At 38.0% G+C, this 18,983-nt stretch overlaps 1 protein-coding gene across 2 annotated transcripts; it reads left to right on the top strand.

The window, feature by feature from the left end:
* The first annotated feature begins 6 nt into the window (after nucleotides 1–6).
* On the top strand, nucleotides 7–13,662 carry ATMIN (ATM interactor). Of its 2 annotated transcripts, none has more exons than XM_006909704.3 (4): nucleotides 7–102; nucleotides 8,294–8,419; nucleotides 9,203–9,402; nucleotides 9,906–13,662. In XM_006909704.3, the coding sequence occupies exons 1-4, from the start codon at nucleotides 73–75 to the stop codon at nucleotides 11,719–11,721; spliced, it is 2,172 nt and encodes a 723-aa protein (XP_006909766.1). In that variant the 5' UTR covers nucleotides 7–72; the 3' UTR covers nucleotides 11,722–13,662. The 2 variants fall into 2 exon arrangements, with proteins under 2 accessions (XP_006909766.1, XP_024901110.1); XM_025045342.1 differs by lacking the exon at nucleotides 7–102 and adding an exon at nucleotides 3,486–3,828.
* The last annotated feature ends 5,321 nt before the right edge of the window (nucleotides 13,663–18,983 follow it).

Raw genomic sequence — 18,983 nt, 5'->3', positions numbered from 1 at the left:
GCCGTGCGGACCAACATCCTGTGCACTGTGCGGGGCTGCGGCAAGATCCTGCCCAACAGCCCCGCGCTCAACATGCACCTGGTCAAGAGCCACCGCCTCCAGGTGAGCCCGCCACCAGACCGCGCCTGCCCAGGCCTGGCGCCACAAAGCGCCTTGCTCCGGGCGAGGGCGCGGGTCCGGCTCCCAGGGCGGCGCGCTCCGGGATCGGGAATGCGCTGTGTGGATCCAGCTTCCGCTAGCCAGCATCGAAAGGGGCTTAAAAATACATAAAATGGGCCAAACCGATGAGGGAGTCCCAGCCGGGGAAGGTGGGAGCTAGGAAACGGGAACGCTTAATAATAGGAAAACACTGTGTCATGCCACTCGGCTGTCAAGCCGGGGCAAGCAGGGGCCGTCAGCCCCTTACTTCGCGGCGCGGGCATTTTACACATTCATCTCATTAGTTCTCACAGCAACTTCGTGAGGTGCAGATATCGTGCTCATTCTGTTGCTGAGAAACAGATTACGCAACGTGGCTGGGTAGTACTGGGATTTAAACCCGGTCTCTGCTTCTAAAGCAGGTGTTTTTTTCTGTCACGCCCACAGTACCTCCTTCCGGCGTTTAGGTCCTGTCGCGTTGTTAAAAAAGATGCAGATCTTGCTAAGCACCCTCAGTTCCAAGTTTTACAGTGTCGATAAAATCATTTTGCTCAGAAATGAGACTTAATGGAAAACTTTAAGAGGGAGCAAGTATAATAACACGACAGTTGTCTGAACATCCCTTCCACCTCATGTAAAATAGGACGGTGATTTTCAGCCTTTAGTCCACATCTGTGGAAAGTTTATTAAAAATTCAGATGTTCGGCCTCGCCCAGACCTATCAAATGATAATTTCTCAATCATTACAGTACAACGTTTCCTTCCACCACTTGAGTCTTTCTTTGCCGACAGTGACATAATTTGAAACCCTAAATCACTGAAAGCAGTTTTGTGAATATGTAGCTTTTGATGGTCCGAAGTGATTCAGGAGAAAGTTTAAATTACCTAGCATATTGCATGTTCTGTCTATCAGGTAAATCCTCCTTGGAAACTTCCTTAGAATCAGGCTTCTGATAAGAATTTAACAGCAGAAAGTTTGAGGTTATAGTCTCTAGTAGGTTGCCCATGAAGAGTAATCTGTTTTTAGCACCAAATAACAGAGAAGCAACAACATTCTCATGAAGATTAGGGACCCCAAACAGAAAATGAACGTAGAGGTATGGTATGCTGACGAAGACCCTGCATGTGGGGCTGCAGTTTTTCTTAGAATGGCTTAGGGTTTCTTCCAGGACTCAGAATCATCTACAGTCTCCTGTCTTCACTTTCATACTAAATTTGAACTAAATTCTTCCTTTTGTAACCATATTTTAACTTGAGTGGATGAGTATATATTTGTAGAAATCCTACAGCCTAATCCCTTGGTTCTCAGCTCATACACAATAGCCATCACCCACCTTTAATATCATCCCCTCACTGGTAGACAGCTGAGGCAGCGTTATATCTCTGAGCACAAATGAAGCTGCCAATCCTACCAGGACCCTCCTTGTGTTGGCCTAAGCATCACTCTGTCAAGCACTTAACAGTTTATATATTGTTCTTTTCTCTGGCATTGCTGTCTGGAGCTTTGTATCTCAAGACTGTTAAGTATAAAGATAGCACTTATTCTTAAAGATTAGTTTGATATATGTATACAATAGGTTTATCTCTAATTATGCTTTTAAGATATGTAAAAGTCAGGAATTCTGAAGATACCAATACATAAAATTAATAGGCCTTAGAAGGAGGAATATATTTGAGGCAAATACAAACTATGACAGTCAAATTTTGACTTGGACTTCATAGCATTTCAGAGTATCAGTAATCCTCCCTTGCTTAAAACCTGTGTGAAATCATTCTTCCAGTTCTAGTCAGATTCATTTTTTAGATTTGTCTGAAGACAGTACAGTGTACATAAGATTCCTTTCTGAACTGAAAATATTGAACAATGAAAAAATGGACTCTTCCAAGTTTTCTTCCTGGGTCACTAGAAGACCTATTTTAGCAGGTATTAACCTCACCCAGATCCATCGTTATTTTTTTCTTATCCAATAGCCTCACTTTCTTACTTTATTCTGCCTTTCTAACCATAGTGCCCAGCAGCCCCTGGGCATCTGCTGCCTTGGTGGAAAGGGCATTCATTTTCTTGAACAAAGGCAGCGTATGTGACAGAATAGCCATACCTAAGTAGTGGTGGCCCAATGTGGCGAATCTGTACCCTTAGTCTGGATCCCAGGTAGAAGGCTTTTGAATTCAAACATTGCTCTTGACACTTGATGTTCTCAAAGTATTGGAAGGAGGAGGTCTGGAGACAAGGGCTGACCGGGAACTACCTATAGTTTTGGAAGCAGTCTGGGCCAAAAACTCTACTACCTGTCAACTGTGTACCTACTTTCTGCTCTGAAGCTAGTCTGAGTATATCTGCTTAACACATTTGTGTAATAGTCATTGGACATTTTTCCTTTTCTTGGTTACAGCTACTTGCATAATTCTAGTTCCTTTTCTAGTTATTTTTTCTAGATTATGATAATCTTTTATTTCCTTCCCCATTAGTTGCTGTATGCTTCTATTGTATTCTAATTTTTCTTCACAGGATACCCTGTCCCCAACCAATTATTTCCTTTTAAATGTAAATGAATAACACCCTTCTGAAGGATAATGGATAAGAGTGGAATTGTAAGGTATAGGGTACATGCTGCCTCTTGGTTTTATGTGAGTTGTTAAGATATTTGTCTATATTCCGTATCCTGTAAGGAAATCTGGAAATACCCTACCTAGTTCAGCCTTGCCAATAGGGGAGATCTACAGAGAAATGAAAGGTGGTGATTCAGGGAAAGGAAGAGTAGGAATAAACAGATATTTCTTGATTGTTAGAGATTGTTATATTCCTTGTGTTTGAAAACAGTGAAAGGAATGGCAGAGCCCTTAACGAACTTCTTACTCAGCAACGTTTACATTTTAAAACATAGTTTAGAGGATTGTATTGTGTTCAGTCCAAGAGTTTGCTTTTAATGATTTGCCAGGAAGGTTTTTTAAAAGCAAAGGAAACAGTTTCAAGTTGCTCTATAGACCATATTGTACAAAGACTTATCATTTTAAATTTACAATAAGACAACAAAGCAAACTAGTTTTCTTGATTGCTTTCTGTGAAGGCCGTCAGGTGCTAGAGTAGCTATACTGCCTTTTTTTCCAATTTTTGCAGGGATTCTTAGAATCCTTTACCCTATCATCTTCATTTGTGTCCTTCCTCTTGCTTTTCTCTTCAATATGTTTACTTTTTTCCATCTTGTTTTTTTTTTTATTGTTTCCTCTCCTGGGTTCTTTTTCAAATCCTTTTACTTAAAATGTATCATACACAGGTACCCCAAAAAAGTACACAAAACATGAAGCATTTTTTGTGTTCTTTTTTTTTTCAGTTATACATACAAAAGATAGAGTACAAAAAGTCTGATAAATTTTGTTCTTAACTGTATGTAGAACTTCAAAATAAAAACATCACTTTCTCACTGCAATTTATGTTTTATTGTGCCATCGTCATTTCTTATCTCCCCTATTCTCATCTCAGCCAACCTACCCTTTGAGCTTAGTGTCTCAGAACGAGAATGAGAAGAAGGCCCAGAAACTTGGTAGAGAGGTGGTGATGGTGAATGCTGAGGAGCCGACCCTCAGAAAGCCAGAGAGGGAACAGTGTCAGTTTATTGGCCACATGCCTATAACCACGGCAGCAAGGAGATTGTTGATGTCCAATGTGACTATCTTCAGTTTCCCATCCTGGTATGTGATACAGTTTTGGCTTACTTGACCACTTGAACATATTTAATATAATGCCACGAGTTTTTACTGAACATTACCTTGTTCGAAACATTCCCAAATGTAACATTAAATACAAATATATTCCTTTCCTTAAAAAGGTTTGAGAAATTTTAAGTAGTTCCATTAGCTCCAACAGAGAAATGCATAACAGAAAAGATCCAAGGTAGTTTGAAGTTACATAGTAAGGGACTTTGAATGTCCCAAGCTAAAGAAATTTGGACTTGAGTAGTATTGGGGTGCTGTTGAAAATGTTTGAGTGAGGTAATGACATAATCAGAGCTATACATTAGAAAGACAAGTCTGGCAAAGTGTAAATAAAAGAGATTGAAGGTCTAGAAATTAATTAAGAGGTGTATGACAAAGTTCAAACAGAGAGTCAGGAGAACTTGAATAATATGTTAGCAGTGAGAAAAGAAAGGCAAGGAGGTGATAGAAGACATTTAAAAAGAGAGTGAATAACTGTCCAAACTTGGAAGCAACCAAGATGTCTTTCAGGAGGTTAGTGGATAAACTGTAGTACTTCCTGACAATTGAATGTTATTCAGTGCTGGAAAAAAATGAGCTATCAAGCCATGAAAAGAGGTGGAGGAAGGTTAGATGCTTATTGCCAAGTAAAAGAAGACAATCTGTAAAGGCTGCATACTGCATGATTCCAACTGTATGACATTTTGGGAAAGGCAAAACTGTGGATACAGTATAAAGATTAGTGATTACCAGGATTTAAGGAAAAAAGTGTTATGAATCAGCAAAACACAGGATTTTTAGGGCAGTGAAAATACTCTGTATGACACTATAATGATGGATACCTGTAATTATTCATTTGTCAAAACCCATGAAATGTACAACACTGAGAGTGAACTCTTAATATAAACTATGGTCTTTATGTGATAGTGATGTCAGTGAAGGTTCATCAGTTATAACAGAGGTACCACTCTGATGGGGGATGTTAGTATGGAACACACTATACATGTTTGAGTACAGGGGGTATATGGGAACTCTACTTTCCACTTAATTTTATTGTGAACCTTAAACTTCTCTAAAAAATAAAGTTTATTAATATTTTAAAAAGCGAAGTGAATAGGTATACAAGAACTTGATAGGGAGTTTGAAAAAGGATAATAAAAGAATTGCTAAGCAGAATTGAAGCTGTATTAGAAGTGAGGATGAATTTTGTAGTGCCCCTGTAGGAAGAGTTCATGGAACAGCTGACAGCCTGGAACATAGAAGAGGGCCATCTCCCTGACATATAACTAAGAAGAATTTAATAATGGTCAAGTGAATGAAGGATTTTAGGGTCTTCTTTAATATTCTCACATTTCATTTTCTCTCACTGATAACACTAGATGGAAAACTATATAAGTTAATTAAAATTAGTTCATTAAATAAATGCTAGGTGAACTGATGAATGCGATGAGTTTGGTGATGAGAGACAGTGTCAGTGGTCATTAAAGCTAGCAGATGCCAGTGTTTTAACAAAAGACATTTCAATAGGCTTGTACAAGGACAGTATTTAATGTAAAACACTAGCTTAGATTAGCTTATTGGCATTAAGTTGGTTGGCAAAAAGCAAAAGAAACAAAAATCTCTACAGCAAATAACTGATTATGTGATTAGCACTATTCAAAGCCCTATACATTATTAATTAAACAACCCTGAAGTAGGTCCTGCTATTATGCCTACCTTACAGGTAAAGACACCAAGACAGTTAATTTTTTCAAGGTCATGGAAAAGGGGCAAAGTAGAGAATTCACTATGGCAGTCCATATTCTAGAATCCATGGATTTAAACACTACCCCAGTGGTTTTTAAGCTAAGGCTGCATATTGGGATCATCTGGGGAGATTCTAAGACCAAATATAGATTCCTTATCCCCATCTAAAACTAATTAGAATACTTGAGGTTGGGGCCAGGCATAGATGTTTTTCTTTAAGTGCCTCAAGTGATTGGCTTTTCACAGGCCACCAGGGTTGAGAACCTCTGCCCTAAACTAGATGCCTTTCTAAAAATGCTTTGCATTTAGTGTATGATTGCTTCCTTCTTTAAGCATGAATACCAAAAGATACATAAAATAGTTTCTGCTCCTAAAGAATTTAGTTGAGACTGGAACTCTAGAAGAAAGTGATAGTAGATAAAATAGCTTAAATTAGGTACTATCCTAGAATTCAGACAAGGATTAGATCTTTAGATCTGAGTGATGAACTGTGCACAAGGGAATGCTTTTTATTAATGTGATCTGGGCTAGGCCCTATGCTAATCTAATACAAGATAACCCTGAGAATTAACTTCTGTTTTGGAAATGAGTAAACTGGCTCAGAGTTTAAAGTCCCTATCCAAGGCTACATTTCTAATCAGTGGTAGAAATGGCTCACAGCCACATTGTTCTTTCCACCATTGCATTTTGCCTGATGGGAAACAGGAGGATGTGGGACAGACTGGGCCCTCAAAGAAGGGCAATCATTCAAGAATGGCTATAGAAGGTGAAATTGGAAGTAGGAAGAATGTTAGGCTGAGTAGGGTAGTATATGAAAAGGGAACAGAAAAATATATAATGGTAGATTGGAGGCATAATGATTGGGATTTTATTTTACATACTTTTTTTTTTTAAGTAATAGATGACATATACAAATAACTTGGGGCATGTCAAATTTGTTATAACATTAGAAGAGGAAGGAAAATTATTTATGAGACCACTTAAATAAAACAAATGAATATGAGTATCTAGAGAGTGTAGTATGGGAGGATTATAAATGAATAGACCAGTGTGGAAGGCATGGAGCAATAACTGACTGAATTTGATATCATTGAAAGATAAATTATGTTGTTTAAAACAAGAATGGCTTCTTTTCCCCTCTGAGTGGACACAGATTCAACAAGATCAACATGTTCCTCTTGAGATTTAGTGGGAAAACAAGGAAGGAGTCTTAACCACATAGTTATTAAGTTCTAACTTCTTTAGATACACACTGATGGGAAAGAAGATAGGTGGGCATGTTCCAAAAGCAATGAATCCTTTCTCATCAGAACACTAAAGGACCAGAACATCTAGGTGCCGCAGCAGCAGCTGAGGGTTGAGTGCATGTCCTGTTGTTTCTAGTGATCTATAGAGAGGTCCATCACCCCACACCTTTCTTTAGGGCCAGCTGGAAGGGTCCTGATGAGAAGGAGTCTCACACCTGAGTATGTCAACAAAGTATGTCATCAAGGACAACAAGATTGAGCACTTCAAGCTAAATTAACTCACCAATTATTTTAAAACTTGCAGCCAAAAAAGTCAATCACATTCTTAATAACAAAGGATTATTATATATAAAGTGCTTAGAACAAGGCCTGCCTGGCACAGTAGTAAAAGCTATGTTAGTACTGGCTATTATAATTATTAGATTTCAAACAGCATGGTGCCTGTATTCAAGCTGATATATAAAAGTTGTGTCAACTAGCTTTAGCTACTCGAAGGGGCAGTATGATGATCAGGGAAAATCACAGTGCTATTTATCAGAAAGGCCTAGAGTATAGTCAAAAGAGGTTTTTTCCAGGAGCTTACACCAAGACACAGGTAGGATAAAAGAGAAGACTTAAGAATGATAAATCTTGAGCCTGAGAAACTGTAAATATATCACAAATAGAGAAGCTGGCTTTAAGGTGTTGATGTAAGAACATCCAAACCTGTAGAAAAATTTTATGAGCTTATTGGAGTTTATCTGAGCCCAACAGAAGTCATGCCTAGAAGCAAACTCTTGACAGACTGAGAAAAATGCTTCCCAGAATGAGTTTGCAGTTTCTTTCATACATTTGGCATTAAGGAGGGAACATAAGGAAGATTACATGAATGTGAGAGAAAGCAAAGCTGGGAAATCTTCATGATTGGATTACATGATAGTTAATAAGATTATATACTTTCTTGAGGGTGATTATGCTTCTGAAGGATCTGAAAAAGGCATTTCAAAGGTGTGTTAACCTAAATGCACAAAAACAGACAGAGATTGTCCGAGGCAAAGCACCTTTTACTAGAGAAGTTAGAGGCCTCAGGTGGGACTACCATGATCTTCCCAGTTAAGAATTTATGATCCTATCACCCTGTGAGGTTATTTTCAGTTAGATTATTACAGAACCCCTTTTTCATCCACAAAGTGCAGAGATTTTAAGTTTAGAATGAAGAGTTTTAAAGGAATGGATAGAAGATTTTTAAACAACATAGTTTGAGCTATACTTTACACACCATAAAATTTACCCATTTTAAGTGAATAATTCAGTTATTTTTAGTAGATTTACATAGTTGTGTAACTGTCATCACAATCCAGTTTAGAACATTTTTATCTCCCTAAAAAGATCCTTTGTTCCCATCTTTAGTCATTCTTTATTTTCACACTCAGCCCATCCTATTAGTTTTTTTTTTTTAATAACTATTTAAAGTAATTTTTCTTTTGCAGGATGGCATAGTAAATCCTACAATAAGAAAAGACTTGAAAACCGTACCGAAATTCTACTGTTGTCCAATTGAAGGATGCCCTAGAGGCCCTGACAGACCATTTTCTCAATTTTCTCTCGTAAAACAGGTATTTTACTTGTCTTAAGTATAATTCTATGCGGATGAAATGCAGATGATATAAACTTAACGTGCATTCTAATTATTTGCCAAACGTAACTAGAGAATTGAGCAGAAAGTTGCTTGTAAGGGCAGCCACCCAGGAGTCTCCCAATTGAAAAAAGTGAGTACAGTGTAATGCAAGTGAAGGAGATGTGGTTTGTTCTGGAGGGGAAGATATATATCCAGCAGTAGATTTGGAGAAAAAGAGAAGACCAATTTAAAGAATGAGAAAATGTATACATCCAGATCTTCTGTGTGAATCTGTATGCCTCCGAGGTCAGACAAGCAAAGGCACAAAGGAAATGTTCTCCCAAGGGAGTAAGAAACTACACAATTTGGGAAAAGAGTTTCTGAAGGGGCTACCTTAAGAGGAGGGAGGAGCCCAACAACAGGGAAAAGAGGATATCCAGGACAGGAGGAGATTTGGAGCTGAAATACTTCCCTGAGGGTTTGCCGGAAGGGGTCTTGTGAAATGCTTTGCAAAGACTTTTTTTCTGCCTGCAGCACTTATTTGTAGATCAGAACCTAAAGCCTGGGTACCGTGGATTGTTTCCAAAACAGTCACCTCACTTCACAAAGCCAAAGTTATAGAAGAAGCATATGACTACTGTTGGCCTGCTTTTACATTCTTTTGATTTGGACTGCTGTGTTTTAGCATGTAAAATCATTGTTAATCTGGGTATATTGATGGTCTTTGAAATGTTTTGAGCAGTTGCAGTTTTTCATTCTGATCCCTTTGTCTTCTTCCTAGCACTTTATGAAAATGCACGCTGAAAAGAAGCATAAATGTAGTAAGTGCAGCAATTCGTATGGTACTGAATGGGACTTGAAAAGACATGCAGAGGATTGTGGCAAGACCTTCCAGTGCACGTGTGGCTGTCCTTATGCCAGTAGAACTGCATTACAGTCCCATATCTACCGAACTGGCCATGAGATCCCTGCAGAACATAGGTAAAGAGGAAGAAATAGTGGGAAGAGTTTCAAATGAAACTTCCTGGAAAGTTGTTAGTGTAGGAATAAAGGAGGAATAATGGAGAGAAGATGTGACGTAGAAGAAGAGAACTTTCGGAAATGGCAGCAGTACTAGTAAAGGATCCATGTCTACTTGACCCAGTTCTTCCTTATTCTTTCTGCCAGCTCCTTTTGAGGGTCCCTTATCATGAAACTGTACTTCATTTTAAAGGTCAAATTTATATTTGGGGTAATAGTTTCCTACTTTAGAAATGATCAAATCTGTTAGCTTCCTTATGCTTGCAGATCTAAGTTGAATTCTCATACTTAGAGCTTAACCTACCCCCACAAAAAATAGGTATGCTTCCACCTTCCTTGTTTGTGTTCCTGAACTTATACCTACTATATAGTAGGCCCAGTTCTTCAAATGGTTGCAAAAGAAGGGGTTTTTCTTCACTGGGTTGAATCTGACTACTTTCTCTATTCATTGTTGTTGTTCTCAGGGATCCACCTAGTAAGAAAAGGAAAATGGAAAACTGCCTGCACAACCAGAAGTTATCCGGTAAGACCATTGACTCATTGAGCAACCAACCAACCCCAAGACCAGACACTCAAGAATTAGAAACTTCAGAAATAAAGCTAGTCACTTCCTTTGAAGATTCTTGTGGCTCTAATGCCAGAAAGCAAACTCTTACATCATCAGCTCCAAAATATCCTCAGAAGTTGCTTTTACCAAAGCCTAAAGTGGCTTTGGTTAAACTACCTGTCATGCAGTTTTCCCCCATGCCTGTCTTTGTGCCTACAGCTGACTCCTCGGCCCAGCCTGTGGTGTTAGGTGTCGATCATCAGGGCTCTGCCCCGGGTGCTGTGCACTTACTGCCCTTGTCAATAGGAACTCTGATCCTCGGCCTTGATTCAGAGGCCTGCTCTCTTAAGGAGAGCCTCCCTCTTTCAAAAATTGGAAATCCTGTTGCTGTTGAGCCAATTAGTACAGGTGTTCAAGTGAACTTGGGTAAAAGTCTGACTAATCCTCTACAAGAACTAGGAAACACATGTCAAAAGAACAGCATTTCTTCAATCAATGTTCAGACAGATCTGTCTTATGCCATGCAACACTTTATACCTTCTGCACAGTGGGTGAGCCCTGATTCCTCTGTATCATCTTGTTCTCAAACTGATTTGACGTTTGGTTCTCAAGTTTCTCTTCCCATTAGTGTTCATACTCAAACGTTTTTGCCCAGTTCTAAGGTAACTTCATCTATAGCTGCTCAGACTGATGTGTTTTTAGATGCCTGTTTCCAGTCAGGTGGGATCTCCAGAGAAACTCAAACCAGTGGAATGCAAAATCCGACAGATGACCGAGTACAGATGAACCAAGCTGTAATGTGTGGAGACATTTTTGAGAGTGTCCATTCGTCATACGATGTTTCTACAGACAATATTATAAGCAACAGCTTAGTAGCAGAGACTGTAACTCATGGCTTGTTACCTCAGGACCATCCCAAGACTTTAAATCAAGATATTGAGAAATCTGCACCAATTATAAACTTTTGTGCACAAAACAGTATACTTCCTTCACAGAACATGACAGATAACCAGACCCAAACTATAGATTTATTAAGTGATTTAGAAAACATCCTATCAAGTAATATGCCTGGTCAGACACTGGACAATCGTAGTCTTCTGTCTGACACGAGTACTGGACCTGACACCCAGCTCGCATCTGGCCCAACCCAGAATCCCGCAATTGATTTTGATATTGAAGAGTTCTTTTCAGCCTCAAATATCCAGACTCAAACTGAAGAGAGTGAGCTTAGCACCATGACTACTGAGCCAGTCTTAGAATCACTAGACATAGAGACCCAAACTGACTTTTTACTCGCAGACACCTCTGTCCAGTCCTACAGTTGTAGGGGAAATTCTAATTTCTTAGGCCTTGAAATGTTCGACACACAGACACAGACAGACTTAAACTTTTTTTTAGACAGTAGCCCTCATCTGCCTCTGGGAAGTATTCTGAAACACTCCAGCTTTTCCATGAGTACTGATTCATCTGACACAGAGACCCAAACCGAAGGAATCTCCGCTGCTAAAAACATGCCTGTTCTAGAAAGCAAGGTTCAGTTGAACAGTACAGAAACACAAACCATGAATTCTGGCTTTGAAACCCTGGGGAGCTTATTCTTCACCAGCAATGAAACCCAAACAGCAATGGATGACTTTCTTCTGGCCGATTTGGCCTGGAACACGATGGAATCTCAGTTCAGCTCTGTAGAAACCCAGACATGTGCAGAACTACACACAGTTTCCAACTTCTAGAAGAGGAGTCCACATGTGGGATGGTGTTTACCATTTCCTCCTGGATCTAGAAAATGGAGAATGGAGACAACAAACAGTATTAACTCTGTTGAATGTAGTTGATATTCCGTTGCTTCGATTCTTTGAGGTTCTTTGCCTTTTGTACTTGTAAACATGAAATTTGTGTATAAATGTGAGTGTATCATAAAGTGTAAGATGATGATATAAAAAGATTGTATTGTGTTGTCTACATTTGCCCTTTTACATGTAGTCTTTCCATCTTTAAAGAAAAGGAATTTCACGCCTTTAAAACCCATCTAGCCATTTAGTTGAAGCCAAGCTTAACAGGTACAAGGGTAAAAACTTTTGAAATCTTCAAAATATTTTATTCGAAGTGTGACTTACATAAATTGCACCTAAAATATTTTTGACAGTACTTGTTAGAAATTCCTGTTTCCCGATAGTAACACCTAAAGAAATCTGATGCTGTACCGTCAGATTTAAACACCAATGCTTAGATGGTTTGAGACTCATGCTGCCTGCAGCTTCATCTCCTTTAACATCTTTTCTTACTTGAAGACACAAAGGAAAACTACATCTGCCTTTAGCTTTTCAGATAGTTTTCATGTACTTATTCTCATCCCTTCTCTACATGAACTATTATTGACACCAATATAAGTATATAGTACTTTCCTCACAAGGCGTGTGTTACTGTAAAATTACTGCTTAAAGTGGTAGCAGCAAGCACTTAGTGTAAATACTGGTCCTTCTAGATTAAATAACAGTCATGCCCACTGTGGACACACTGGGTTGTGGAATCATGCCTGTTAGCTCATACTGGAGTATACCCTACAAACATCCCCTCTCACTCTCTACAGTAGGCCAGGGTAGTGCTCCGGAGCTGTTCGTCAAAGTGTACCCACAGCTAGACCTGAGTTTTGTCACTATAAATGTTAATAAAAATAATAATGGAAAGAAAAAAGGACATTCTTCACCCTAAATTTCAGTGCATAAGCTTGAAAGGGAAGAGTGCAATCAATTATTTTAAAGCAAATCTTTTCATACACCTTTCATCATTTCCTTGAATAAGGAAAGACATTGGTCTAGAAAGAATATTATTTGTGCCTTGAGGATAGCAGTTATAGAATAGATCCATCTTCTGCATTTTGTTGCTTTATTTATTTGTTTAGAGAGGGTAATACCAACCAGTCTGTAAAGAAAACTAGTAAAAGGCAACTGCTTCGATAATTAAGAACATCTGTGTTTTGAGATGGGAGCATGGTTCAAGATGCTTTTGGGGTTTTCTGTATTTAGGATATCCTGAATTCTTGATCATTGGCCAACTTTAAGACAAGTTAAAATCAGTGTAGCCTGTAGGTTGTCTAAGTTTACCAAAAAAAATGCTCTCTTCAGTGGCACATGCTTGTGCCGCTGAAGGCTAAATCCTCAAAACCTGAAGAGGGGACTAATAATAATTTATGTAATTGATGGTGTTGCTAATTCCTGTTCCATGGAAGAATTGTTGGTAATGGACAAATAGCGTATCTTGAGCAATCGAACCCAACCTGGTAGATAAATTTTGCTTTGGTCACAGTTGCCTCTGAATATGAGTTTCAAAACAAACATAAAGCCTTAACTTAGAATTTCATTATGTTTTGGAATCGTCACTGCCTTAATGTTCAAACATCTATTTAAGTCCTCTTAGTAAAAGAGAAATGCATGTTTGTTTATGGCTTTTTGTAAATATAAATGCAGCGATCTATGGCTTTAATTTTTTTGTTTGTTTGTTTCTGTGACAGTGTTTGTTTATCCAGCCAATAGAGTTATTTACAGAAAAATGGAGCATGTAATAGTTCTTCATGTAGAAGTAAGAACTGTTTCCCCCAAAACCTTAGTTACCTGAATTGTTCTAAGATTATTTGTAAAAACAAATTCAGTGATTAAAGAGAAGTAAGAATTCTACCTCTTTTTGTGAATTCTTCTACCTACTCATAATGTGACTTATGTTGTTGGCCTTAATTTTTCACACTCATCATCTTCTGAAAGTCACATCATGAAATGATTGTGCCTAGTTATTTTCATTATTGTTTTACCTTTGGTCATGAAACCATGTTAACAATTTTACTAATAGAAAATGAAAAGATACTCCATTACCGAAGTTTCTATTTTGATGTAAAGTTTTTATTTTGATAAAAACTATACACCTTAGGATTTAAGTTTTTGGAAAATTTATTCAAAGGAAATTACTCTAATTTATGCAGTCATCAGATGTGACCATTTTATAATGGGGTGACTCTTTTCTTTGTAAATAATGTGGTTCTGGTTTAAGAGCATAAAAGAAAGGTTAGAATATAAGTAGTCCTTTGCTTAGTCACTAATTTGCAGGAAAACCAAATCACTGCTTCTGATTCCCTTGCCATAAAAGAAAAATAAAATTTTTGTCGACTTACCTGAAACACCATGTGATGTTCGAAGCTACTTTTGATGGGAAGAAAAATCTATCAGTGTCAGTTTAGATGTGAAGTTGCGTTGTTTCATTAATAGTGGCAAATGGCAGGGTGATATTTTCATGTTATCCTTTATGGCCTTAATTTTAGAATGTCTATCTCAATTCCAGTCCAAACCTGCGGTCTAATGACTCAAAAGAGCACTTACTATCTAGTGTATTTAAATTGGTGCTTCTCAAACTTGTCCTCTGAAGGCTCTTAAAGAAGAACATGTAATTTGGGGGAATTTATGGATCAAGACTGAAGTCTCAAGTATTATGCAGTTTTATTTTCCTTATATCTCACAGTCTATGTGTGTGTGTCCTCATCTGAAGTGTGTTAAAGTGCCACTGATTCATCGATTCGACATTAGGAGAGGACATGCCAATTTTTTGGCTTCATCCATACTGCCAACATCTAAAACACTTTCTTAAATGAATTTTAATACAGTTTCTTCAACAAGATGTTGACTAGTATAATGCTCTTATGGCTAAGAAGATAGTCTACTAAATACCGTTGTTTTACAACATTTACATCCAAAGAAATCTCAGTTGCATGAACTATATTTATTAGCAGATTCACTGATATGTTGTTTACATGCCAAGGGAGGTAGGCTAAAGAGCAAATGGTGATGATTCTCAGGTTGTCAGTCTCAAACATTAACAAATGCGAGTACTACATTTAAAAAAACTAATGTTTGAAAGGAACAAGTGCCCAAACTATGTGAATGTATAAAAGCATTGTTTATAATACTTGACTGGAGGTGTACCAATATTCATTCAGTTCTTTCAACAAACTTAAGAAAAAAACTAAATTTTACATTGCCTTAGTGATAAACACATTTGTAATTTTGTTCTAAATCCACAGATTCAAAAATAGTGAAAGTTAGCATAGGACAAACTTGGCAGGGCTCTTCCATTAATTTTTGGTACTTTGCTCTCAAGCAAGTTAACAGGACATACATAAGGAAAAGCAACAAAAATTAAAACAAGTGATACTCTTAGTTTATCAGTGAAATAGTTATTTCAGAAAATCAAAAAAATTTTGAAAAAATGTATTTCCATGGCAATTTTTTTACTCTCAAAAGTACATATGTTACCTCAAAGTGAACAATTTTATTTTATTTTATTTTTTGCCTAAAAGAATGAGTGTAGTAGCACAGTATGTGTCAATAAGCCCTTGTTACAAGCCTGTCATCTTCTTACTGTTTCTGCTTGCAGCTTTTTACTCTGCTTTCTGGTGATCCACTGCTTTTTCCAAGTCCTGGGTGCAATATTCGGTTTTATGATTGCATCTCAAACATGTTGCTTCTTAGGACCAAATTTGAAACTGATCCCTCTACCATGCTGTAATGAGAAATTTAGTGACTTCAGAAAGTGTAGAGCTCGAGCTGCAATAAAAATTTTGCAGAATGCAATGCATCTGAGGATATTTAACCTTAAAATGCTCCTCAATAACTTTTCCCTATTTAAAAAGTAAAACTTAAAAATAAGATTTCATATAACATTTTTGAGAAACCAAACTTTGGCAAACTATGCTTTAGGAATTATTTACTCTATATTGTCTTAGTTTATGGTCATTTTTATTAGGCTATATTTGAGAGTCTAGTACTATTAATGAATCATAAGCTGGTATCAGTTTCTTTTTCACTTTTTTGGGAAAGATGTGGTGTATTTTAAAACCATTTAAATCACTATTCTCTAATGATATATGTGCCTAAGTAGTAACTCTTCAGATTTAAAGTTTTATAAATAGCTACCATAATTATAAGCTGACATTCCTTTTTCCTGAAATTACATTAGAGTAATCAGTCAAGAGGATTTGGGTGAATAGCCTCAGAACTAAGCCTTCACAGAGTAAAGAGTATCAAAACCAGTGACTACTATCAGGACCAGTGGTATTTATCCCAAATTAAATGTTTCATTGAGAAATTACTAGTTTTCTTCAGAGCACATGCACATTAAAACAAATGAAATGGCTAACACTGCTTTCACATTTAGTGGTTAAGTGAATAATCATAACCTTCCTATAGTGCTGAAAATAAGACTTTACAGTATGTTTTCAAGTGAGCTGTCCTCAAGTTTTAATAAGCAAATGAATTGTTTCTTTTTAAAATATTCACAGGGAAGAAAGGTCTGTAGTTTTGAGCTAAATGGGAGAAAAAGTCATTTTCATGTGTTTTTGTGAAGTAATGGTTTGCCAGTGGTTACTAAGGAGCATCGTACATAGTGTTGACTGCCTCTTAACATTCACACCGATTTAGCACAAGCAGCGAATGTGAAGAGAGTACTGCTTAAACAGTAGAGAATTCCTAATAATGTCATTAAATGTAAATACATTAACTTAACATCTTAGAATTGTGTTAAACATCTTGCCAAACAAGAATGCACATTCTCCTGAAAGAGGGATGAGAGAATGCCAACAGCTCTTCCTGGTGCTGGCTAAATAGGCCCTACTGTAACTATGAGAGAGGGAGTCTTGGAGAAAAATAGTCTTGTCAATTCATTCTAGAGTGAACTCAGGTAGCACCAGAAGACTATGAAGGACCAAGACAAAACTGAGAGCACCATAGGGCTTTAGACCCAGCGCACTTGTGTTTTCCAGGATGAAACAAGCAGATCTCCCACATTTCTTTCACCTCTGTGCCAAGGTTTCTGCTTGCTCTGTAAGTAAAGCCATTAGAGAAGCTGCAAAGGCAATGAATTCTAGAATTATAATTACCTAAACAGTGATTCTCAACTGGGCCAGTTTTGCTGTCTTGGCACTTGGCAGTGTCTGGAGATGTTCTTGATTGTCACAACTCAGGATTACTATTGGCTTCTAGTGGGTGGGGGCCAGGGATATACTGCTAAACATCTTATATATACAAAAAAAGCCCCACTGCAAAGAATTACCTAGCCCCAAATGCCAACAGTGTCAAGGCTGAAAAGCCTTTGGGTTCTTTAAGAAGTGTATATGTTGTATGTGTTAGTAAAGAAGGTTGAGTCTTCATAGCCATATGTGAAAAAAAAAATTAATCTCTTTAGGATTTTTACTGTCAGCAACTTTTGACATGTACAAGTTCAAATTCATTTAGATTTTTTTTTTTTTTAATTTCACACTACGAAGTTCAGGATCCAGAGCAAATCTGATCTCAAATCTGTGACAGAACAATTCATCATTTTGAGTCTCTAGGGATGTTTGTAGGCAAGTTAACTAAGCTAAAATGACAGAATTAGAAAGGACCTTAGATATTAATCCCCCCATTTAGGCAGCAATGCCCAGTGGCAAAGCTGGAGTATTTAAAAAAAAGTCTTCTAATGTTCTCAGTTCCTAGGAAAAAGGAAAATGATTCTATTTTTACTTCTTACACTGGATACTGGAATTTATCCTAAGACCATGCTCAAGAAGATATACAGTAGTTTTGATCTGAGAGATTGAACTTGAAAAGTGAAATTTTCTGTAATACCTCAAGATGACACCAAATCAGTATGAAAAGCATGATATTACTCCACAGAGCATTGATGTTTAGATTGGTGCAGTGGAAATTCAGGCAAAACAGGATGAGGAAAAGGGCCAGGGAATGGTTGGCTCATGGATTGATTAACAGGGTCCCAGGCAAAGAGCCTTAGCCAACAAGTTATGAAGCTGAGTTTTCAGGACTAGTAAAGAGTGAAGATCCATCAAACTCCAAATAACAACTCATCATACCCATAGGATTTCTATACAATGTTGAAGAGCCAGTTATTCATTAAAAGGAAATAAATGATCCAGCTATTTATATTTGATCTGATCATAGATTCAGGAAAACCATAAATTTCTGTTGGCATTTTACATACATTACCTCATCCTCACCACATCCTGTATTTGAAATTGTTCCCAGCTTACAGGAAGGAATGATAGTCTCCAGCCCTCCTTCCTGCTTTATATTTTCCACCCAGTGTTCCAACTATCCTCACCTGGGAGACATATTGGAGCCTTCAGATACCAAATCTCCAGACCTGACCAAACACAATCTCTCTGTTGATTGGATTCTCCATAGGTCACAGAAGAAAATGATCCTTGATGTGCATGCATATGATCAGGATAAAAAGAGATGCCCCCAAAGGGACTTTGAACTCTTAGAACAGTGCCTTGTAAGTTCCAGTGGAATTATTATATCACATGACTGGCTAATAGAACTCAGGCAGAGTTTAGCCTGGGCATCAAGAGCATGGCATTGACTCATGGCTCCAGCATCCCAGTTCGCCTGGCATAGGGCAAGTGTTCCTGTGGTACAGGGACTACCCTGTTCTGCCCTTCCTCACAGCCCCTCTGTTTTCCTTCCCTACGTTGCTTCTCAGGAGCCCCTAAACTACAGCACAAAGTGGAAGCACAAGTAAATTTCTCAATAAGGGCAATGCCCAGAAAAAAAGAACTAAGCTAAAAATTAGGGAAAGCCTCCCTGGGTAGCCAAAGTTCTACATACTTGTCCAAATGTAGCCAGATCTTATTCTGACTTAAAGTCTTCCTCTTGCCCTTCAATGTGCCACCCTCATCTGTCAGGTTGACATTCTTTCTGTCCAAGGATTCTTGGCCCTCCAGCCTCTCTCTTGCCTCACTTAGACCCTCAGCAGCATCCCCAGGCCTCAGCCCAGCCTCACCCAGTGGGTGACCTCAGGCCCTATAGGAGACTTGTCAGGTGCTGCCACAATTCCACTTGGTGATTTTTAAGTGCTCGAGAAAAATAGGAGTTTGGAAAGTTTTACTAATGAGACATTCAAAATAATAGAATGAGAGATGAAACATAGAGCCATCCATGCTTGGTTTGGAAAGGAC

Source organism: Pteropus alecto, unplaced genomic scaffold (assembly GCF_000325575.1).
Source record: "Pteropus alecto unplaced genomic scaffold, ASM32557v1 scaffold42, whole genome shotgun sequence".
In the NCBI taxonomy this organism is placed as follows: Eukaryota; Metazoa; Chordata; class Mammalia; order Chiroptera; family Pteropodidae; genus Pteropus; species Pteropus alecto.
This window is presented reverse-complemented; position numbering and strand designations above follow the sequence as displayed.